General features: G+C 43.1%; 1 protein-coding gene across 7 annotated transcripts in view; it reads left to right on the top strand.

The window, feature by feature from the left end:
• LOC111151634 (BRCA1, DNA repair associated) overlaps positions 1-24,201 on the top strand; it is a 63,268-nt gene that overhangs the window by 32,806 nt on the left and 6,261 nt on the right. For 4 of the 7 annotated variants that reach the window (XM_022509751.1, XM_022509750.1, XM_022509754.1 and 1 more), the window contains 8 exons: positions 2,898-3,069; positions 7,558-7,684; positions 9,679-9,869; positions 10,950-11,260; positions 13,729-13,816; positions 17,016-17,093; positions 17,530-17,570; positions 20,919-21,002. In XM_022509751.1, coding sequence (XP_022365459.1) covers positions 2,898-3,069; positions 7,558-7,684; positions 9,679-9,869; positions 10,950-11,260; positions 13,729-13,816; positions 17,016-17,093; positions 17,530-17,570; positions 20,919-21,002 — 1,092 coding nt within the window. Of the gene's footprint in view, positions 1-2,897; positions 3,070-7,557; positions 7,685-9,678; positions 9,870-10,949; positions 11,261-13,728; positions 13,817-17,015; positions 17,094-17,529; positions 17,571-20,918; positions 21,003-24,201 lie in introns of those variants that run through there. The other 3 variants (XM_022509755.1, XM_022509749.1, XM_022509752.1) reach the window with 2 other exon arrangements.

Below are 24,201 nucleotides of genomic sequence, written 5' to 3'. Positions count from 1 at the left end.
CTGAGTGCTTAACTACCTGCTAGGCATTGGGAATACAAAAATGATTAAGGAAGGATTCCTCCCCTCAAAAAGGGTCAGTATTCTACTTCCATATGCTAATGCATTAGCAGTATAAATGAGGTAGTGGGGGATCGTCTGTTCCTGATAACTGGTGGAACTTCTGAAGGAGCCATTTGAGCTGGACTTTGAAGGAGAAGAATTTTTCTAGGTTGAAAGGGGAAGGAGGCAGCAAGCAAGGCAAAGACAGAGGCATGAAATGTCCAGAAAGCAGAGTTGTCCCATGTGACTGGGAAATAGGACATAGGGGTAGTTGAGGGAAGAAATAAAAGATCAGGGTGTTTAAGGCCTTTTGAATGCTATGCTTAGGAATTTGGACTTTATCCTGAGGGCAGGAATGAGTAATAATGATATAGTGTTCAGAAATATTAACTTATCTGAGCAGTGGTATACTACTAGGGTCTTTATGGAAGAAAGAGACATGACAAACATGGCTTTTAAAGAACTTCCACAGTAGGGGTGCCTGGGTGGCTCAGTGGGTTAAGCCGCTGCCTTCGGCTCAGGTCATGATCTCAAGGTCCTGGGATCGAGTCCCACATCGGGCTCTCTGCTCAGCAGGGAGCCTGCTTCCCTCTCTCTCTCTCTTTCTCTGCCTGCCTCTCTGTCTACTTGTGATCTCTCTCTGTCAAATAAATAAATAAAATCTTTAAAAAAAAAAAAAAAGAACTTCCACAGTAATGCAGCTGTATTAAAAGAGATCAGAGTAGCATGTTGGGAATAGAAAAGAAGAATAGGGCTAATTCCAGAAACACTTAAGAATTAGAATTTTTTTTTTTTTTTTTTTTAAAATTTTTTTTTTTTTTTTTTTATAGAGATCACAAGCAGGCAGAGAGGCAGACAGAGAGAGAGGAGGAAGCAGGCTCCCCGCTGAGCAGAGAGCCCGACGTGGGGCTCGATCCCAGGACTCTGAGATCATGACCTGAGCCGAAGGCAGCGGCTTAACCCACTGAGCCACCCAGGCGCCCAAGAATTAGAATTTTTTTAAAAAGAAGAAAAGAAAAGCCTCTGTAAGCAATTTGGTTTTGGTCTCCCGAATGTATCTGGGCAATTACCTACAGGGGAATTTAGGTTATAAAGTAATTCCTTTGGGAAAACCCAAAGGAAAGTTCTCTAATTACAGTTCTCTGGTTACTATTTTTCCTGATTTTTCTAACCTAGTTAATGGCCACAGGGAGGTTAGATAGGATGGTCGTGCCACAAGTGACTAATAGGGCTTCTGAAGCTTGTCAGAGAGCTGTGCCCTCGGTTTCCTGCCAGATTTACGGAGGCAGCCCCAAGGCCAGGGTGTGATTAGCGACAGAACTACCTACAAGCACCACGTGGTGGCAGTGGCTCTGCTGCACACGTTGGCTGCAAGGCGGTCTCGGGGCAGCAGCAGAAACCTTGTGACGCTGGGAATACATTTTCTGGCCATAAAACCTGCAAGCTGTGAACTCGGTGTCGCGGGAGAAAGTAGATGGCTTGTTTTTAGTAGAGGGCAAAGTCATTTGCAAGGATCAGAAGCAACGGAGGGTGAAACAGTCCGTTTCCCTGGGGTTCGCCAGCAGCCATGGATCTTCCTTCTAACAGTGATGAAGAAATGTGTGGTTTGGAAAGCTCCTTACTTACCAAGTACTTTGTTTATCAAAAACCTAAGACTTAGGAGCTCCTGGGAGACTCAGTGGGTTAAGCTTCTGCCTCTGGCTCAGGTCATGATCTCAGGGTCCTGGGATCAAGCCCCACATCGGGCTCTCTGTTCCACTGGGAGCCTGCTTCCCCCTCTCTCTCTGCCTGCCTCTCTGCCTGCTTGTGATCTCTCTCTCTCTCTCTGTGTCAAATAAATAAAATCTTAAAAAACAAAACAAAACCTAAGACTTAGTAGATTTCTTCTTGAAATGAAGAAACAAACATCAGAAGCCCCGTAAGCAAGAAGAGCCCAGTATCTTGAATTGAAAACAGTAACTGTCCTTATAGGATTTCCCAGGGTGCTTTCTGCTAGATCCTTCCCTCCAGCTGATGATCTCTAGGTACCCTCTGAGAACAGCAACACTGTGAGGGCTCTAATCCCCAGCATGCCTTACATATAATAGATGGTCAGCAAATAATTTTTGAAGGAAAGAAATAGATAAATCAATGGGTTAGCTCTTTGCCCTCTCTCTTTTAGAGACTAAATGGTCCAAGAATGGCAGAAAAGGAGGAGTCCTCACCAGCCAGAAATCAGACATTATTTGTATGGACTAATCCAAATCCCGTAAGAGTCCTACGGTACCAAATCTGTGAAACACAGCCTGTGTAAAATAGTAACAGAATCATGCTGATTTTAAATACCGTGTTTGAGTACCTTCATTGTTTTCTTTTGCTTTCTAGCTTTAAAAGAAAATAACCAGCTTTGAAAGAACATCACAATAAAGCCAAGTCTGTTGGGGAGAGTTTAAGGAGTTTTTTCTTTCAACTCTAACTCAAACATCATTCTGAAATAATTTCATGGGCATTAATTGCAGGAGTGTGGTTGGATTAAAAGGTGTTCAGCCAGAACTTATGATTCCATACTAGGTGGTTTCCATTTCCATGCTAAAATTAATTGGTGTGAGGGGCGCCTGGGTGGCTCAGTGGGTTAAAGCCTCTGCCTTCAGCTCGGGTCGTGATCCTGGGGTCCTGGGATCGAGCCCCACATTGGGCTCTCTGCTCAGCAGGGAGCCTGCTTCCCCCTCTCTCTGCCTGCCTCTCTGCCTCCTTGTGATCTCTGTCTGTGAAATAAATAAAATCTTTAAAAAAAAAATTAATTGGTGTGACATACTTTCGCTCTCTGGCAAGTTGCTAAAAGAGTGTGACTTTCCTGGTGTCATTTCTTGTGTTTACAGCAGAGGGATACCATGCAAGATAACCTGATAAAGCTCCAGCAGGAAATGGCTGAACTGGAAGCTGTGTTAGAGCAGCACGGGAGCCAGCCTTCTCGAAGCTCCCCTTCCCTCGTGGCAGATTCTTGTGCCCCGGAGGATCTGCTCAATCCGGAGCAAAACACATCAGAAAAAGGTTTGTCGTATTGGCCAAACTCTGGTATGTTAAGCTACCTACAAGCAGAATTCTTCTCCTCCCTAAGCCTTTATCGTGCTACAAAGTGTGGGCCTGGGGCGCCTGGATGGCTCAGTCGGTCAAACATCTGACTTTCTTGCTGTGTCTCTCTCTGTCAAATAAGTAAAATCATGACAAAAAGTGAACACGGAGCTGAGGAATAACATGGCATAAATGAAGGAAAGCGAGCTGAAAGGTTGAGTCTTTAACTGGACAGAGCCTTATGGTGTCGTGAAGAGAGCACATCAGGCAGGTTGTAAATAGGGGCAGATCTGCAGAAACATAGGGGAGAGGCTATGCTCAGGCACAGGTGCTCGGCCCAGGCAGGGCAGGGAGAGGGAGGTAGGGAGCTGCCACTTAGGGACCTGCAGGTGCGGTGAGCCCCCCTCCGCCTGCCCCGCAGAATGTTCTTCACTACTGTCTCCGTGATAGCCACCCTGCTAACTTCCTGTGAAGGTTCCTTCTTCATCGCTCCCTTCTGCAGCCCTGCTGGGGGCCTTAGGCCCTGCCTTTTCGTCTTTCTAGGAACTCAAGTCTTAATTCTCTAGAAGAGTGTGGCCCTGGTCCCAGAATGTGCCTTGAAGTATTTTTGTGTTCAGGGAGAAACAGTAGCTCATGCATGAGGTACTCAGGACTCTGTTGCTATGGCAGTGGTTCAAATGTACTTCCTTAAATGCTTTCTTTGTAACCGTACCTTCATTTAGTTCCTCTCCCAGATAATGAAGCCCAAAGTCTCGTCCCCGGCACAGCTCTCTTCTTTGGGGTGCTTTCACCCTCTTCAGTCTAAAAACAGACGAGACTTCCCATGTTAATGCACAGCATAGAAAATGTTACTGTCTGGCTTTGAATATGTGTGTAAATCTACTGTCTTTGCTTTGGAGTGTAGTGTGTGCGCATTTATTTTTTGCTAAAGATCTGCAGGCAACGTGTTTCTTGTGGCTTTCTATTTATTTATTTATTAAAGGTTTTGTTTATTTATTTCACAGACAAGAGATCACAGGTAGGCAGAGAGGCAGGCGGGGAGCGGGGGGAGCTGCCGGACCCTGGGATCATGACTTGAACGGAAGGCAGAGGCTTTAACCCACTGAGCCACCCAGGCGCCCCTAGTTTGTTTATCCTTTCTTTTTTTTTTTTTTTTAAGATTTTATTTATTTGACAGAGAGAGAGAGATCACAAGTAGACAGAGAGGCAGGCAGAGAGAGAGGGGGAAGCAGGCTCCCTGCTGAGCAGAGAGCCTGATGTGGGCCTCGATCCCAGGACCCTGAGATCATGACCTGAGCCAAAGGCAGAGGCTTAACCCACTGAGCCACCCAGGCGCCCCTAGTTTATCCTTTCTTTTTCTTTTTTTTTTTTTTTTAAAGATTTTATTTATTTGACAGAGAGAGATCACAAGTGGACAGAGGCAAGCAGAGAGAGAGAGAGAGAGGAGGAAACAGGCTCCCTGCTGAGCAGAGAGCCCGATGTGGGACTCGATCCCAGGACCCTGAGATCATGACCTGAGCTGAAAGCAGCAGCTTAACCCACTGAGCCACCCAGGTGCCCAGTTTATCCTTTCTTAATAGCGTTCCTTCTTCCGTGATTTTTTTCCCTTTAATCCCCCCATACTTTTCATAATTCTTAGTGCATAATAGGCAGTAAGTTTATTAAATGTTTGATCTAGCCCATATTCCCTACCCATGAAGAATATAACGGGTTAAGACCCCCAGAAGAGGGGTACCTGGGTGGCTCAGTCGGTTAAGTGTCTGCCTTTGGCTCAGGTCATGATCAAGTCCTGGGTCATGGGATCAAGTCCCATGTCGGGCTCCCTGCTCAACGGGAAGTCTACCTCTACCCCTTGCTTGTGATCTCTCTCTCATACTCTTTCTCTCTCAAATAAATAAAATCTTTAAGGGGGGGGTGTGATTTAAGAGGGATCATTCCAAGACTTGGGCTCTGGGTCCTGCTTTATGAAATAAGGATTAAGGAAGAAGAAAAGCAGAAAACCTTTTTTTTTTTTTTTTTTTTAATTTATTTGACAGAGAGAGATCAGTAGGCAGAGAGGCAGGCAGAGAGAGAGGGAGAAGCAGGCTCCCCGCTGAGCAGAGAGCCTGATGCGGGGCTCGATCCCAGGACCCTGAGATCATGACCTGAGCCCAAGGCAGAGGCTTAACACACTGAGCCACCCAGGTGCCCAAAAAGCGGAAAACTTTTGCCCAGTGTTTCTTGTATACTCTTCAGGTATGGACTCCAACTCAGGTTAGTTTAATTTCTTTGTCGTTTGAGCCTTATTATATTGAAAAGAGCGGGGCACCTGAGTGGTTAAGTCAGTTAAGTATCTGATGCTTGGTTTCGGTTCAGGTCATGGTCTTGGGGTCCTGGGATTGAGCCCCATGGGGTTTTGGGCTCAGCTCAGAGTCTGCTTATGATTTTCTCCCTCCCTCTCCCCCTCCCCCTGTTCTCAAGCACTATCTGTCTCTCTCTCTCTCTCTCTCTCAAATAATAAATCTTTAAAAAGAAAAGAAAAGAGCAACTCGTATGTCAAACGTTTAGACGATGGAATGACTTTAATATCTGTGTTTGTATCTAAGGCTCCTCCCTGCTGCACACCTTTTCACTCTTTTTCTTCTGATTTCTTTTTTTTTTTTTTAATATTTTATTTATTTATTTGACAGAGAGAGAGAGATCACAAGTATGCAGAGAGGCAGGCAGAGAGAGAGGGGGAAGCAGGCTCCCCGCTGAGCAGAGAGCCTGATGCAGGACTCAATCCCAGGACCCTGAGATCGTGATCTGAGCGGAAGGCAGAGGCTTAACCCACTGAGCCACCCAGGCGCCCCTTTCTTCTGATTTCTTAAAGATTTTATTTGTTTATTCGAGAGAGAGTGAAACCATGAGCAGGGGGAGAGGGAGAGGGAGAAGCAGACTTCCCACTGAGCAGGGAGCCCAACATAGGGCTTGATCCCAGGACCCCCAGGATCATGATCTGAGCTGAAGGCAGACACTTAACCAACTGAGCCACCCAGGTGCCCCTCACTTCTTTTTTTTTTTTTTTTTTAACCCTTTCCAGTGGTTAATTCTGTTTGGTGTGATTCCTTAGAAACTATGCATTATCTTTTATCAGTTATCACCCTGTATTGGGGGGTAAATGATACACAGTTGAAAGAACATCCTGCCGGTTCACTGTAAGACTGCTTACTTTCAGCAGTTGGGAGTTCCTGTGTTTCTAACACACAGATCCAGAAAAGATAGGCATAAAGGAAACTAGAAATAATGCGTTGGAGGAGTAACTCAGGAGATCAATGATTATTTCCCCCCACCAGGCTACCCAGTGACTTAAAAAACAGTTTAATTAATATAGGCTTTTGCTTAAATTTTTCTGCCTTTGTTTTATGCATTTGAGCTTTTCTAATAAAAGCTCAAAATTAATTACAGTCATCAGTGACTTTTTAATGGGTAGAAGACATTTGTAATTTTAAGTGTTTGTTTTTGCTTTTTTTTTTTTTTTTTAAAGATTTTATTTATTTATTTGACAGAGAGAGATCACAAGTAGACAGAGAGGCAGGCAGAGAGAGGGAGGGAAGCAGGCTCCCTGCTGAGCAGAGAGCCCGATGTGGGACTCGATCCCAGGACCCTGAGACCATGACCTGAGCCGAAGGCAGCGGCCTAAACCACTGAGCCACCCAGGCGCCTCATTGTTTTTGCTTTTTAAAAGATTTCTGCCTCAAAGGCATTTCCTAGAAAGCAGTGGTACAATAATACATTTGGAAGAATTAATAAATAAAAAGGATGCACTAACGTGCCAGAACTTACCTTTGGTCTGTTGTGTGTGTTTTCCTTTTCCTGTGCCATTTAATCAGCAGTTCCATAGATTTACTTCAAGGTTCCTTATCAGTCAGCACCTTGGTTTATGTGTGTGTTGGTTTTTTGGTTTGTTTTTTTCTTTGTCATTGAAAATGGGAAGCAAAATGTCACCTGTTTTTTCTTTCTCCTCCAACTGTTCCCCTCTTATTTCCCCACACGTGCAAACAGCCCACGCCCCCATCCTCTATAGTCTTTGATGTGGAGGCAGTAGGGAATGTACTTGGTGCTTTCCGGTACTTCTCTTCCCTGTTATCTAAGGGGATTTCAGAATAATTTATTTTGCTGCAGAGATAAAATTCATTTCCTCTTCTTGTTTCCTTATCATTCCCGGCCAAAAAAATGTATGTTTTTCCCAGCCTCGTCTCAGCCAGGTATCTTCATTTACTCCGTCCTAAAGTGTTTCCTTTCACTGTCCCTACAATTTTTGAGTCATTTAGTTTCATCTGGTGCCGCATCACTTCTGTTTACGAAACTCTGCCTGATGTACTTGTTTAAAAACCAATTTGATTGTCACAGGTTGCTGCTTTTGAAAAAATCAATATCCTCACCTGAATTACACCATCAGGACAAAGCAGTAAAGTAGATTTCTTTGTTTTCTCATTCCATTTAAAGCAGTATTAACTTCAGAGAAAAGTAGCGACTATCCTAAAAGCCAGAATCCCGAAAGCCTTTCTGCGGACAAATATCAGGTATCTCTGGATAGTTCCACCAGTAAAAATAAAGAACCAGGAACGAGAAGGTAAGAAGAAATAAATGTCTCGTTGTAGTATCTAAGTAACATCTTTACTTATATCGAACTCTTATTATTAAATTTTTTTCACTGTCCTTTTTTTTTGTAAGGAGCTGTTTCTAACCTCTCATTGCTCTAGGACACTTCTTTTGTTTAATTCCGCGTAGGTTTTCTGGAACTATACAAGGCCTGAGGTACGAGGTGAGAAATGCACAGTAGATCTGTTCGTTTCGAAGGACAGAATAAAATATAGAACTGAAACCTAAAGCCTGGCAGCTGAGGCAGACAGGCAGCCCTGGCCCTGATTGAAATTTTGGCCTCTCTAGAAAAAGTTTAGCTATTGACGTACCCCGGGAAAATTCAGAATATCTCTCAGGGATGTCTATGCAATTCATTATTGTAAGACTGTGCAGCACTTCATGTTTTCAAAAGTACTTTATCTGCTTCGTCGTTGGATCTTTACAATACTGTGAGGGTAAAAGGACAAGTTGGGACTGTTCTTTCTATTTGATAGTTCAGGACAGAACCTCAGAGCCGTTAGAGTCCAGCATCTCACCACTCTAGGAAGGAAAAGGAATTCGTATTTATTGAGTTCCTACTGTGTATGCATATACTTTTATTTTTTTATTTATCTTCCTGAAAATAGTTGACAAGTTGTTGATAATCTAATCACACTGTCTTTCAAGCCTCGTGAACTGAGGGTATATTTTTGAGGCTGGAGACTGACATTGTGGCTGTGACAGAATACAGAGATCTGGCCTCCATAAGCCCATGTTTAGAGGGAATGACCTCACTGCCATGTTTTAACCTGTTGCGCTAACCATCCATTTAATATTTACGCTAAATATTCCTCTACCTCCTCCTCCTCCCCAGTGTACCCTACAGAGACTTCTATTAAAGAACCTGCACATTAGGGCACCTGGGTGGCTTAGACAGTGAAGGGTCCGATTCCTGATCTCAGCCCAGATCTTGATCTCAGGTTTGTGAGTTCAGGCTCCACATTTGGCTCCATGCTGGGTGAAGAGCCTACATAAAATACATATTTCATATATATATATACATACACACACACACACACACACACACACATTTGTATATATGTAAAGAAAAAAACCTACACTTTGATTGAACGTCCTCTCTCTAGTAGACTACCTGAGCGCTGTGGTTCGGGTTTTGCTCATCTTTAATGCACAGAGCCTACTTTTATTGCCTGACTTGTAGTAAGCACCCAATAATTGTTTAATAGACAATTGTTTAATGTATTTTAATTATTAATATTATGTTATAATATCTTATAATCCATATGGTAGATTGCATATTATAATAATTTTATTATATTAAAGACCATTGTTTACTATTTAAAGGAAACTATAAATAATGCATTTGAGGATGAATTCCTCAAATCTGTTAAGTATCCTTTAAATCTGTTGCTAAGTATCTTATTCTGCAAAGCCCTAAACACCTGAAAGAGTGGAGGATGGAATCACTCGGCACATGTGCTCTTCTGACAGTATTTTATAGCTGGCTTTTGTTTTGAGAATGGCTTTGGACATCGAAAAGGTAGGAGGTAGGCATGATTCTATGAATTCTGCTAAAATTGGGTAAAAAGAATGAGTGTATAAATGTCAAAATTAATCAGCTTTCTATTTTCATGAGAGATCTGATTCTAATACATCCATTTGGACTCAAGTGGAGTAGCACATAGAATTTGATTGAGTGAGTGGCAGTGGAGAATTTGGTGAAATTTGCTGACATGCTTTTAAACAGCTGAGAGATGGCCTGCCTCAGCCCAGGCCCTAAGCAGAGCTGTTGTATGTCAGCCCTGACGTACTGGCAGGTTTCATGAATCCAGGCTTCTGGGCAGTCACTCGGGTTCTTTTCCGCTAGTCATTCCCCATGTCCCTGACAGTGAGCTGTTCCACTTGTGCGTCCACTGCCCAGGAAAGGTGATGAGTCCTTTCACAAACTGTCGTGGTGTGTTTCTCCCTTCATCCTTCTTCTAGGTCTTCTCCCTCTCAGTCTCGGTTGTTAGATACAAGGTGGTATGTGCACAGCTGCCCAAGGAGTCTTCAGGACACGGAGTGCCCTTCTCAAAAGGAGCTCATTAAGGTTGTCAGTGTAGAGGAGCAACAATCAAGTAGGTCAGAGGCGCGAGATTTCATGGAGCAGCCTTATTTGCCAAGACCAGATCTGGGTAATAGTTCATCTGTTGTAATGGAGAAAACACATCTGTTTTACTTTGAATCTGACCTAAAGATATTTTGGTTAATCAACTTTTAAGATGTCTAGCATGTCTAGTCTATAGTGAATGCTTCTCTTACACTTAAACCCATTTTAGAAAAATAACTTGAATATTAATCCAAATTTACATGAAAATTATTGCAGTTCTTAGTCTGTCTTTATTGGTTTAACTCCAACAGTTTTGAGGATGGGAGAGTCTTATGTGCTCTAAATATTTTATTTCAACTGTTAAGTAAGAATTCTAGGGCCCTAGGGCCGCCTGCCTGGCTTAGTCAGTAAAAGAAGCAACTCTTGATCTTGGGATCGTGAGTTTGAGCCCCACAATAGACATAGAGATTACTTAAAAATAATAATAATAAAGTAAAAATATAAAGAATTCTAGGGCCCTAGAAGTTTTCAGCCTGTCCTTTATTGAAAAATGAGTCCGATCTCCAAAGTAAGCTCTTATTTTATGAATTAATGAATATAAATGACTATGTATTTTATGCCTTATAAATCACTTTAAATGAGTGGTGTGTTTTATGGCTTATAAATCAAAGTTTTAATCAGTAAAGAAAGTTTTAAATTAGTCCTCAAAAACACATTATCATAAAAGGTGCTCTTTGGCACCTAAATGTTGTATTTGGCTGTGTTCATTAAGGTCATTTTAGGAATCTCACGTTTTCTTTAGCTATGCTTACTTCCTGGTGGAGTGACATTTTCTGAAGCATTTCAGAAATGTTCTTCCAAAAAAAAAACAAAAGAAATGTTCTCCTAGGGGCGCTTGGGTGGCTCAGTGGGTTAATCCTCTGCCTTCGGCTCAGGTCATGATCTCAGGGTCCTGGGATCAAGCCTCATGTCGGGCTCTATGCTTGGCAGGGAGCCTGCTTCCTCCTCTCTCTCTGCCTGCCTCTCTGCCTACTTGTGATCTCTGTCAAATGAATAAATAAAATCTTAAAAAAAAAAAGTTTAAAATATAGAATCATGATGAATACTATTTATAATTGAAGATTCATCGTCATGTGGGTTTAACTTCTTCCCCCATGCCTTTCAGAGGGAACCCCTTACCTCGAGTCTGGAATCAGCCTCTTCTCTGATGACCCTGAGTCTGATGCCTCTACAGACAGAGCCCCAGAGCCAGCTCATGTTAACAGCATGCCAGCTGCAACCTCTGCATTGAAATTACCCCAATTTCAAGTTGAAGAATCAGCCAAGAGTACAGCTGCTGTCCATATTGCTAATACTGCTGGGTATGATAAGAGGGAAGACAGTGTGGGCAGGGAGAAGCCAGAAGTTATATCTTCAATAAAAAGAGTCAACAGAAGAATATCTATGGTGGCATCAGGCTTAACCCCAAAAGAATGTGTGAGTGTATTTATGTATCTCCCTAACAACTGAGACGTCTTAACATATTGCAAATAGTTTTTTTTTAAAGATGTTATTTATTTATTTGACAGACAGAGATCACAAGTAGGCAAAGAGGCAGGCAGAGAGAGAGAGGAGGAAGCAGGCTCCCTGCGGAGCAGAGAGCCCGATGTGGGGCTCGATCCCCAGCACACTGGGATCATGACCTGAGCCGAAGGCAGAGGCTTTAACCCACTGAGCCACCCAGGCGCCCCTGCAAATAGTTTTTAATACGTACTAGCAATGAATAACGTGTAAGAAATCTAGGAACCAAGAACAATTCTATGTAATCTAATTTCCATTGCTAATTTCTGAAAATTGGGGCCTAGGTAAAGCTGTAGCATAGACTATTTTGTATATATTTACTTAAAATAGTTATTAAATATTAGCAGAAAGGGTATAGTTTTGAGTATAACATAGAGCTTTTTAATTTATTTTTTTAATCTAAAAACCAAGTAAGTATAGTTTTAATCCCCAGAGGAAACACCTTGGTTTACATCTTAGTGAATTTACAACCATAATTAACTAAATCCCAAGTGCTTCCAAGCAAACGGCCAGATAGTGGCATTTGTCCAGTGTTTGTCTTTATCCCGGCTTGTAACACAGTTATTCCATAGCTCGCTCTATCATTTCTGCCCTACAGCACCCCTTCCCTATTAGGATTTGACATGTCCTTGGGCCCCTGGTACCAGAAATAGGAATTGTTTCACATTGTAGAAAAATATCCATTAAAATATTAAGACCACTGAAATTTTGTTTCTGCTTGGGCTGAGTGTAGATTTCAGACATTTTAGGAAATTGATCTCCCTGGTAATTAATCACCATTGGTATCCTTTCATAATAAAGTAGTTGAATGAATATTTCTTTAATATCATAGAATAACACACTAGCGTATCAAATGGATGAAATAGTGGGTGCCATTTATTGCACATTGAGAGATGACCCAGTCATTCTTAAGTATTTTTCTTAATATATCCTTCCTAGGCTTCCTTTAACCCTTTCTTAATATAATCTTCCTAGAACCATTTCTCGCTTCTCTATAGGTAGTGGCTCAGGGGCCAAATGTATCCCACTGCTAATCCCACTGTATCTACTATGTATGCCGTAGTAGATACAGTGAATAAATTCTCATCAATAACGCTAAAATTCCCATCTCACAGCCATGTGCCCAGATCAGCTATTCGTTCTGAAAATTCATACCTTTGTCTGCTTACATTGCTCTTAATCATTTACCTATACCTCTAGAATCCCCATTTATTCATTGAAAATTAGCATTCCGCTTTGTTTTGTAAGTTCAGCTGTTCAGAGAGGCTAAAATGATTTAATCTTTCCTTGCCACGGATGACTCGGTGGAGCTGCAGATTAGACTGTAAGCCACTTGGGGACGTGTTGTCTTTAGGCAAGCCAAGAAGAAAACTTTTTGGCTCCATTCAGACTTGCTGAAGCGTGGTAAATTTATTATGAAAGCTGCTGACTGTAGTACACATGATTAATTCCGAAGCCCACATTAAGATGATCTTTTCAGCAGTTGCTGTTCTAACTGAACACTGTTTCAAGGCTGGGATTTCAGCAATTAATCAGTTCAGAATTGCTAATGATCCTGGCAGAGGGCAGTGGCAAAAGGGGGAGGATGTCATTAGCTTCTCTAGCCTCCCTTTTGCAGTGCCCTGTGGCAGTAGGGAGCAAGCAGCTTAAAAGAAAGATGATGCTCTCCGTTGTAGTTTTGCGCAACACAGAAATATTGGCAGGGGTGGCCGTGATTAGTACAAGATGGCCCTTAGGAAGAGAAGTTGTTTACCAAACAGTAGCTACTGATTATGTCTACTGTGTCCTTAATGGATCTGGTTAATCCCTTTTACTGCTTATTGATTTTTATTTGATTGATAGATCATAGCTAGAAGGCTGCAGCTTTCTTTTCTGATGCATCTGAGTCTCTTCCAATCCTTATTCTTAAGGGGAAATTGATAGCTTTTGCACTGACCTTTAGAAGCATCTTGAATGTTTTGTAACTCTTAGAGGGTTGAACCTTGTTTTTAGCCACGTACCGGTGGCATAACTTTCTGAACAGGCTGGTTACCTCTTGGCTTATAAAGTGTAGGCAGATAACCCTAAATTATAGTAGAGTATCACTCTGCAAAGGAACTGGCTTAGGGAATCAGATGATAAGGGCTATTAAAGGGAAAAATTATTATTTTTGAATCCTGGGTTGTAATTCTGTGTCTGTGAGTGCAAACTATTTTAGAATTTTTTCCAATGATTTCTACATAATTTTTTATTAAGTTACTATTTATTTTGGGACTTCAGGCATGTTTGAATAAAAGGGATGTACGTTTTATGAGGAAAATGGAGAGTCAAAGCTAGGGTAACTAGCATTCGAAGCTATGTACTAGAGGTAATTGATTATAATGTAATATTTGATTTGATTTCAGATGCTTGTGCACAAGTTTGCCAAAAAACACCACATCACTTTAACTAATCAAATTTCCGAAGAGACTACTCATGTCATCATGAAAACAGGTATACCAAGAGCCTCACAGAGCATGTTATGTCTGTTGCATAAAACTACATGAAGAAATGGGAGAATCTGTCAGGCAAAGGATGGATGACTGTCTTCCAACAGTTGATCAGTTATTTATGAAAGAAAAATAAGGGGCGCCTGGGTGGCTCAGTGGGTTAAGCCTCTGCCTTCAGCTCAGTCATGATCTCAGGGTCCTGGGATCAAGCCCTGCATCGGGCTCTCTGCTCAGCAGGGAGCCTGCTTCCTTCTCTCTCTCTCTCTCTGCCTGCCTCTCTGCCTACTTGTGATCTGTCTTTCTGTCAAATAAATAAATAAAATCTTAAAGAAAGAAAGAAACGAAAAATAATAGTTTTGTTATGTCCTGACCCCCTTTTGTTTGGGGTAAGATCTGGAGAGTAGTGAGCCAGGAATGGTGAACCACTTCTAGTCCACCCTGCCTAGATGGCACTGTGTGAGGGGCTGTCTGATAAGGCAGATCCCAAGTCCTGGAGGAACGCATGGGGCAAAGAGGGGAATGAAGTGAGTTCCCAGTCTAAATCTGGGCAGTTGTGGGGGGGGCGCCTGGGTGGCTCAGTCGGTTAAGTGTCTGCCTTTGGCTCAGGTCATGATCCCAGTGTCCTGGGATCAAGTACCACATCAGGCTCCTGAGCAGGGAGCCCGCTTCTCCCTCTTCCACTCCCTCTACTTGTGTTCCCTCTCTTGCTTTCTCTCTGTCAATAAATAAATAAAATCTTAAAAAAAAAAACGGGCAGTTGCAAACACTAGCTCCATGTCCACTCTGTGTCCTAGCTCCACTCACTCACGTGGACTGAGCATGTTGACAGTTTTTCCGGGAAGCAGGTCTCCTGTCAGCTCTGAGGTAGCCTAGCGTATGAACCAGGAAAAAGAGGAGGGGAAAATTCATTTGTCCTACACCTTCCTCTTTTTCAATCTTAATTATGGCTTGTGTGATAACGGAGACCTCAGAGGCTTTTAGCTAAATCTAAGTAAACATTTCAAGGCCACTGAAAAATCACATTTGGAATTGGGCCTTATGTACACAAGCCTAGTGTCCAGAGCAAGAGAAATGTAGATGCTGACCCTCCCCTCCCCCCACAACGCATCCTCTACAGGAGCGGCTGCCTGGAAAGTAACGTGCTCTCCTTTGGCTTTCTTTTTAAGCTGGTCACTGACCAACTAGAGTGTTTCTGCAGAGGTAGAGGTAGAGGATGAGGATGGGGGGAAAGGAATTCAAAACAGTGTCATTTGAAGAACAGAGGAAAGAATGGAAAGACCAGGGGCGCCTGGGTGGCTCAGTGGGTTAAATCCTCTGCCTTCGGCTTGGGTCATGATCTCGGGGTCCTGGGATGGAGCTCCGCATCGGGCTCTCTGCTCAGCAGGGAGCCTGCTTCTCCCTCTCTCTCTGCCTGCCTCTGCCTGCTTGTGATCTCTGTCTGTCAAATAAATAAATAAAATCTTTAAAAAAAAAAAGAATGGAAAGACCAAAGGCAACGATCTAGCTGTCTCCCCAATATTCAGAGAGCTGCATTCTGGAAGAGGAGGTGGACTCACTTGTTGGGCCCCAGAAAGCAAAGAACAGTGCATGTAGCCCACGGAAGTTGCAGATTGTAGTTCAAGTCTTAAACCCTTTTGAACAAAATGGACTCTCCAGAAATATGGTGGCCCTCTCCAGGATTTTTCTGTCTTATAGCTGATGGCGCTTGAGCATAGGGGTCCAGACTCCTTGGCAGGGACACAGTGCCTTAGAACTTCTGAGATCTTGGGATTTCTAAGGTGCAAACACTGTCGCACTGGGTCAGAGGATAATGCTCCCAGGAGTCAGGTGCCAGGATAAGGTACTTTGAACTAATTACTATTTTAGAGATGAATGTCATTTATGTTTAATATATCTTAATCTATAGTTTTAGATCAAAGCTGCTGAAAGATGAAGACTTTAAAAGGCAAATCAGGAGTGCCTGGGTGGCTCAGTGGGTTAAGAAGCCTCTGCCTTCGGCTCAGGTCATGATCTCAGGGTCCTGAGATGGAGCCCCTCATCAGGCTCTCTGCCTACTTGTGATCTCTCTCTGTCAAATAAATAAATAAAATCTTTAAAAAAACAAACTTTAAAAGGCAAATTAAATCTACAGTCGTTCGGTCTTTAAACAAAGGTGATACATTTGCTACTTTTTTTTTTTTTTTAAGATTTTATTTATTTATTTTACAGATAGAGATCACAAGTAGGCAGAGAGGTAGGCAGAGAGAGAGAGGAGGAGGAAGCAGGCTCCCTGCTGAGCAGAGAGCCCCATGTGGGGCTTGATCCCAGGACCCTGGGACCATGACCCGAGCCCGAGGCAGAGGCTTTAACCTACCGAGCCACCCAGGCGCCCCCATTTGCTACTTTTAAACTAAAAATGAACTAAAACAGAAATCTGAGTTTAAAGCCTATTACTGAATCAACTTTTACAACATTTAAAAGCTTTAAAAATTGAAGAAAGAAAAAGATTTTTTTTTATTTGTGAAGAATTCTGGGAGAGAAAATGGCTATTGCTTCCACTGGCAGATGGCCTTCTGTGCTTAGGATTTAGTTAAATCCATTTCTCCTGTTTAAAACTAAATGTACCTCCATTTTGTTTAGTTCTTCAGAGGGGGCCTTCGAAACACTACGGAACAAACAGAACTGATTCTTCAGCTACTGATTTCTGAGATATATAGAAAGGAGAAGAGCTGTGAAAATAGTCTATTTTCCTGGCCCTTTAAGGGGAATTGGGAACTAAGCAGTTAGGACTTCCCAGGTAGACTTTCCAGTGGGTGAAACTTTGTCACTTACATGGACATTTCAGATTCAGGATTTCACATATTCATATCCCTTCACATTTTGCCATCCAGTGAAATAGACCTTCCCATCCACATGTATCAGTACTCCTGAAACAGGGAATTTCTTAAACACAGTGACCAACATCTTGAGCACCTAGAAGATAGAGCAGATGTCTCCTGTGGTCTTAACCTCGTATCAGCCCCTTCTAGACTTCCAAAGATGCACACCTGCTGGTTATAATTAGGGATGCTTCCAGCCTCGGAGTCTGTCACAGGGCTTCTGGAATCATCAATCCGGATTGATCTTAAGTGGCATAGGACTTGGGGGCATTTTAGCTTCTTACAACAGAACTTCCTGATTTTTGTTTTCAACTTCTAATCTTTTGGGTGTTTTTCATCCTGCAGATGCTGAGTTTGTGTGCGAACGGACACTGAAATATTTTCTGGGTATTGCAGGAGGAAAATGGGTAGTTAGCTATTTCTGTAAGTACAATATAATGTCTCCCCTCCTCCCCTTAACACCTCAGAATTGCATTTTTACACCTAACATTTTTTTAACACCTAGGGTTTTTGCTGATGCTGAATCTGAATTACCAAAAGGTCTTTAATGGTAACACTTAAACTAGCTTTATTTGAATGCATATCTCTTTGTTGGGATAAGCTGGTGATTTTGGGGGAAATGGATTTCTTTTCCTAACTAATAGGACCTAATCTGCACCTAGCAAAGTTTGCCTATAACTAAGGATTTATTTAATACCAGGCAGAAATCCATGTGCAGCAGGCACTTTTATAATATTTAAATTCAGCCACCACAGTGTTTCCAGAAGAAAATCTGTTAGGGAGCTGTGGCTTCACAGAGAGAGGACCTCTACTCCGTGTTCTGCCTTCGTGTGACCTGTCTTTTCTGTCATCTCTTTAGGGGTGACCCAGTCAATTAAAGAAAGGAAGATGCTAGATGAGGTAGGTACTGATGTTACAAGTGAATCAGAAAGACTTGGTGCCATCGAGTCACAAAATCACTGAATACTTCTCTGCTGCCTTGTTTGTATTACTTTCCAAAGACTTTCCCCAGTGATGTTGATCATCAGAATTGCACGGAGCAACCCAGGAAATTCTGCACTTTTGCTCATTTGTTCAAGCTTCAGTAGAAACAGTCCTTTCCTCAGAGAAAGGAAAAGGAATTTATAAAGCAGAAAGAAAAGATTCATAAGCCTAAGAAATAGGCCAGCCCGATCGCACAAGCATAGACCTTTGTAGAAAACTGGCTGTCCACTGTCTTTGAAGAAAAGCCCTTCGTATTAATATGCAAATGTATCTGTTAAAACTCAGATGCCTTCAAAGAGATGTTACTTTTATGGTTTTGAGAACAGTGAGGTAAATAAGACGGAGTGTAGGAGAAGGAATAATTTTAGATCAGAGCCATCTAAGAGCTGCTGGTGACAGATCAGGCAAAATAAAAGTAGCAAAAGCACTTTTAAACTACTATGTGCTATTTGGCTTATTCATTATTAATCAAATGACGTTTTCAGGGCACCTGGGTGGCTCAGTGGGTTAAAGCCTCTGCCTTCGGCTCAGGTCATGATCCCAGAGTCCTGGGATTGAGCCCCGCATCAGGCTCTGCTCCGCGGGGAGCCTGCTTCAAAAAAAAAAAAAAGACGTTTTCGTTGGTTTTTTTTTTTTTTTTTTTTTAAGACTTTATTTATTTATTTGACAGACAGAGATCACAAGTAGGCAGAGAGGCAGACAGAGAGGGGCGGGGAAAGCAGGGTCCCCGCTGAGCAGAGAGCCCGATGTGGGGCTCGATCCCAGGACCCTGGGATCATTGACCTGAGCCGAATGCAGAGGCTTTAACCCACTGAGCCACCCAGGTGCCCCTTCGTTGGTTTTAACTTTGATTCTGTGACCTAATAGGATTGGGAGCCTACTATGGCCTGGGCAGTGGGAATACAGCCGCAATACTGATGGGTCCCTGCTCTGCTGGGACTCATGTTCTATCGAGGGGAGATGTACAATAAATAAAGATGCATTTAAAATACCAATAAATAGGAGCACCCAGGTGGCTCACTTAGTTAAGTGTCCTGACTCTCAGCTCAGGTCTTGATCTCAGGGATGTGAGTTCAAGCCCTATGTTGAGCTCCACAATGGGCGTAGAGCCTACTTAGAAAAAGCGAACAAAACAAACTAACAAAGCCAATAAATACTGTGAAATAAGAACTTTAAAAAAAAAGTGATAGTAGTGAGATAATTAAAAATACATACATACATACATACATACATACATACATACATACATACATACTTAACTTGGAGAAATATATGTAACAGACTAGTACCTGACTGGGGACAGAGGTTGACTACCTAGGGACACCAGGGAAGCCTTTCTGAAAAGCTTGAGCTGAGACCTTAAAGACCGAGATTTGGCCTGGAAAAATGTAGGGAACAAATGTTAACAGAAGAACAGCGAGCATAAATGTCTTGAGCTAGGAATGAGTTTGGTTTATTAAAGAAAAATAGTGTAGCTGGAGAGTAGTAGTTGGTGAATCATATGTAGGGAGCAGAGGTTGGACCAAGGGTTGGAGAAGGTCACGGATAAGGGTTAGATGTGGCAGGATTTGGTGGAAGTCATGGTAAGGAATTTGATTTGTAGGGTAATTGGTGGCATGGAGTTGGTAAGAAGAGATTGAGTTATGTTTGGAGAGAGGACCTGCTAAAGGGTTAGATTTGGAGGATGAGGTAAAGGGAGGCATTGAGGGGCTGAGGCTTGGGTTTAAAATTTTTTTTTTTAAGATTTTATTTATTTATTTGACAGACAGAGATCACAAGTAGGCAGAGAGGCAGGCAGAGAGAGAGGAAGGGAAGCAGGCTCCCCTCTGAGCAGAGAGCCCGATGCAGGGCTCGATCCCAGGACCCTGGGATCATGACCTGAGCCAAAGGCAGAGGCTTTAACCCACTGAGCCACCCAGGTGCCCCAAGGCTTGGGTTTTTAGCCTGAACAATAGAATGGATGTTAGTAATAGTAAATCAGATAAGGAAGACACAGAGCAGGAGGAGCATTCTGAGAGAGGGCAGAACAGGAGGCAAGAGCTCTGTTTCAGATGTGTGAATTTGGGGATTTATTTATTTTAAGATTTTATTTATTGGGGCGCCTGGGTGGCTCAGTGGGTTAAGCCTCTACCTTCGGCTCAGGTCATGATCCCAGGGTCCTAGGATCGAGCCCCTCATCGGACTCTCTGCTCAGCAGGGAACCTGCTTCTGGCTAGCCTCTTTCTGCCTACTTGTGATCTCTGTCTGTCAAATAAATGAATAAAATCTTAAAAAAAAAAAAGGTTTTATTTATTTATTTGACAGAGAGAGAGAGATCACAAGCAAGCAGAGAAGAAGGCAGAGAGAGAAAGCAGGCTCCCCATTGAGCAGAGAGCCCGATGTGGGGGTCAATCCCAGGACCCTGAGATCATGACCTGAGCCGAAGGTAGAGGCTTAACCCACTGAGCCAGCTAGGTGCCCCAGAATTTGGGGATTTATATTAGACTTCTAGGCAGAGAGCTTAAGTAGGCACGGGGGTACAATCAGGATAAGAAATTTGAGGGTCAGCTTCCAACATGACCTTTTTAGCTCTAGACTTCTCCCACTCAAGTGACTATGAAATGTTAAGTGTTTTTTCCTCTAATAACAGCCTATGGCGACATTCATGACTCTGTCCTCCCTACAATCTAGTTTTGATCAGAATTGTTCCTAAGCATTCTTCCCCCAAATTCTCCTGAAAGCTCTAACCTCCGTAATCCTATTATTCTTTATTTCCTCATCCTTGAACCAGTGAGTTTGAAAAAGTGCTAACTTTAGTGTGTTCAATGTATATTTTATCATTTTGGTCTCATTAACTGTAAATCTCTCAATGGACATCTGAGAGCCCTTATTTCTTTAGATGGCAATACACAATTGATTTAAGAGATCAGGAATTCTCCAGTTTCCTTTATAACAGCACAGTATTAGCAGTTTAATCTCAATGTGAAGTGACTGTTTTGAGAAGAGACAGATGTTGAAAATTAAAATACATTAAGTCCTGATGAGGTGAAAAGCCAATTGTTCATTTCTGCCCACAAAGATTTGCTTCAGTGAATTGATTTCAGCAGCTGAGATGCTGGTCATCTCATTCAGTCCACCAAAAATGATTTTGTGGGGGGGGCGGTACAGGGTTGTCAACATTCTACCCAGCAGTACTAGATTCCTTAATAGGATGTATCTACTCTACTCCCATCGAAGGACGCTTCTCTTCTCTGATCTCTGTGGTTTGCCTTGGGTTTCTTCCAGCATGATTTTGAAGTCAGAGGAGACGTTGTGAATGGAAGAAACCACCAGGGTCCAAAGAGAGCAAGAGAATCCCGGGACAGGAAGGTAAAGCCCCATCCTGCCCTGTTGGCGAAAACCCCACCCACCTTGCTGCATTCCGGTCCCCTAGGTGGAGCGTGTGTCAGGCACCTGCAAGGGGCACAGCATCCTCACTCATAGAGCACCAGCTGGGTGCTTCCTTGAGGTTCTTGTTTGCTTATTTTAAGGTTTTATGTATTTGAGAGACAGAGCACAAGGAGGGGGAGAGACAGAGTGGGAGGGACAGGCAGACTCCCCTCCAAGCAGGGAGCCAAACTTGGGCTCAATCCCAGGACTCTGAGATCATGACCGGAGCCAAAGACAGACACTTAACCGACTGAGCCACACAGGCGCTCCTTTTTAAAAAGATTTATTTATTTGTTTGTTTGTTTGTTTGTTTGTTTATTTATTTATTTATTTTAGAAAGAGAGAGTACATGAGCAGGAGGGGCAGAGGGAGAGGGAGAGAAAATCTTGAGCAGACTCTCCACTGAGCCTGGAGCCCAACGTGGGGCTCAGTCCCACAACCCTGAGATCACAGCCCTAGCCGAATCCAAGTGTCAGGCACTTAACTCACTGCACCAGCCAGCCTCCCCCAGGTTCTTTCTCAGTTCCCCTAGCCCGACAGGGTAAGTAAATATTCTCTCCGTTTTATGGATAGGGAACTTAGAGGTGTGAGAAGCTATGTACTTTGGACTCTAGTCTGGGGTTCAAATCTCAGCTGATAAGTGGCAGGGCTGGGATTTGAAACAGATGTGAATTTAAGGCCTTTGCTGTTTCCACATCCTCGTGGCGTCTTGCTGTAACCTAGAGCGGTCGCTGCTGTGAGGCATATGTACACAGTGCTGTCTGTGGCGGCAGAAGAGAAAGTGACCGATAAGTCAACAGCTAACATCTTTATAGTGTATACTGTATGCTAGGGTCAGCTCTGAACACGTGATCATATTTTAACTCAGATTTTCGCAGCAGCCCAAGGCGCCTGGGTGGCTCAGTCAGTTAAGCATCTGCCTTCAGCTCAGGTCATGATCTCAGGGTCCTGGGATTAAGCCCCGGGTTGGGCTCCCTGCTCAGCAGGGAGTCTGCCTCTCCCTGCTTCCTCATGCTGTATCTCTCTCAAATAAATAAAATCTCTTTTTTTCTGAAGATTGTTTATTTATTTGACAGAAAAAGCGCACACAAGCAGGGGGAGGCTTAGCTAAGCCACCCAGGCGCCCCACAAATAAATAAAATCATTAAAAAATTTTTTTTACAACGGCCCTATGAGGTGTGTACTATAATTATACCTTTTTTGTTTTAAGCTTTTATTTATTTATTTGAGAGAAAGCATGAGAACGGGGTAGATGCTGAGGGAGAGGCAAAGCAGATGCCCTGCTGAGTGGGGAGCCCAACACGGGGCTTGATTCCAGGATTCTGAGATCATGACCTAAGCCGAAGGCAGACACTTAACCGACTGAACCACCCAGGTGCCCCTAATTATACCTATTTCATAGATGAGAAAATGACAGCTCAGAGAGGTTGAGTAAATTGCCCAAGCTCACACAGCTAGTTGGGAACCCATGACTAGTTGAACACATGGACTCAAGCTCCAGAAGCTGAGCTCTTAACGGTATCATAGTTTCTTGGGGCCCGTGGCTGGCTCAGTCAGTAGAGCAGGCAACTCGATCTCAGAATTGTAGGTTTGAGCCCCACAACAGGTGTAGAGATTACTCAGGGGGAAAAAAAAAATCGTAACAAACAAAACAATAATAGGGCTGTCTGACTGGCTCTTTCAGTGACTTGATCTTGGGGTTGTGCATTCGAGCCCCATGTTGGGTGTAGAGATTACTTAAATAAAACCTTTAAAAAATAATACCATAGTTTCTTGGAAAGGTACAGAAGATTTCACAGAGGAATAAAATAGCTTATTGTGGCAACTTTACAAATGAAGGACTAGAGGCCCAGGAAGACTCCATGATTTTCCCCAGGTCATACTGTAGCAGATGATAGAGCTGAAGCGATGTCGCCCTCTCAGGGAGAAGGCCCGGCAAGATTTCACACCTGCGTGTCAGGCCTGCACTGGCTGCTTTCTCAGGTCACTGACTGAGCACTTGCGTGCGGACTCTGCGTTTCTTCCTTTTTTAAATGAGCATTTCAGAACAGTCCCATACAGAGCACCGTCTGTCCCTTTTATAGAACTTGAGCAAGAACCAGTAGGGGTGATTTTCTAGAGAGAACTTTTTTGGGAGAGCTCTGAACCCTTGGGGTCAGCCCACCCCCACCCTCTGAGCCTATCAAGTAACTTCCAGATGCCAAGAAGAGCTGCTGGGTCTGTTTCTGTTTTTGCCTCCGCCCCAGGGGAGTTCTGTGTGAACCAGGCATTTGTTTTTATTCCACCGTATGCCAGGCAGTGTTAGTGCCAGATTCTTCCTCCTTCAAAGGAAATTCCAGTGTTTGGGGATTTTTCCTGATTTGGGGATGGCAGTGAAGGAAAGTGCTTCGTCAAAGTAATGACATTCTGAAGATACTAAATGTCACTATAGTATTTTCCTGGGCAAGAGAAATGTTATTTGTAGAGATGAAACTTCAGATTTCTTATCTCTTAACTAGACATCCTCATCAGTGAGTATCAGCTTGGATATAACAATTCCTGATCTTTCGTACATTTCACAGCAACACTTGGCTGCGGCCAGCTGCCTGGGGAGAGCTTTTAGTGTTATGAGCATCTAGAGCCTGTCGACAGGTTGGGGTGCGGTTTAGTCGTATAGATCCTAAGAATGGCATGTGTGGATGCTGTCACAACAGAGACAGACTTGGCCTGCTGCTCTTTTTTTCTTTTTTTAATTTAATTTAATTTAATTCTTTTTCAGTGTTCCAAAATTCATTGTTTATGCACCACACCCAGTGCTCCATGCAATACGTCTTTTTTTTTTTTTTTAAGGTTTTATTTATTTATTTGACAGACGGAGATTACAAGTAGGCAGAGAGGCAGTCAGAGAGAGGAGGAAGCAGGCTCCCTGCTAAGCAGAGAGCCCGATGTGGGGCTTGATCCCAGCACCCGGGGATCATGACCCGAGCCAAAGGCAGAGGCTTTAACCCACTGAGCCACTCAGGCGCCCCAATACGTCTTGTTTTTTTGCTTTGTTTAAAGACTTTATTTATTTGAGAGCAAGAGAGAGAGAGAGAGACAGCAAGAGAGAACACGAAAGGGGAAGAGAAGGAGCAGTAGTCTCCTGCCAAGCAGGGAGCCC

This window comes from Enhydra lutris, unplaced genomic scaffold (genome assembly GCF_002288905.1).
Source record: "Enhydra lutris kenyoni isolate GAN:26980312 unplaced genomic scaffold, ASM228890v2 scaffoldscaffold26, whole genome shotgun sequence".
Classification (NCBI taxonomy): Eukaryota; Metazoa; Chordata; class Mammalia; order Carnivora; family Mustelidae; genus Enhydra; species Enhydra lutris.
This window is presented reverse-complemented; position numbering and strand designations above follow the sequence as displayed.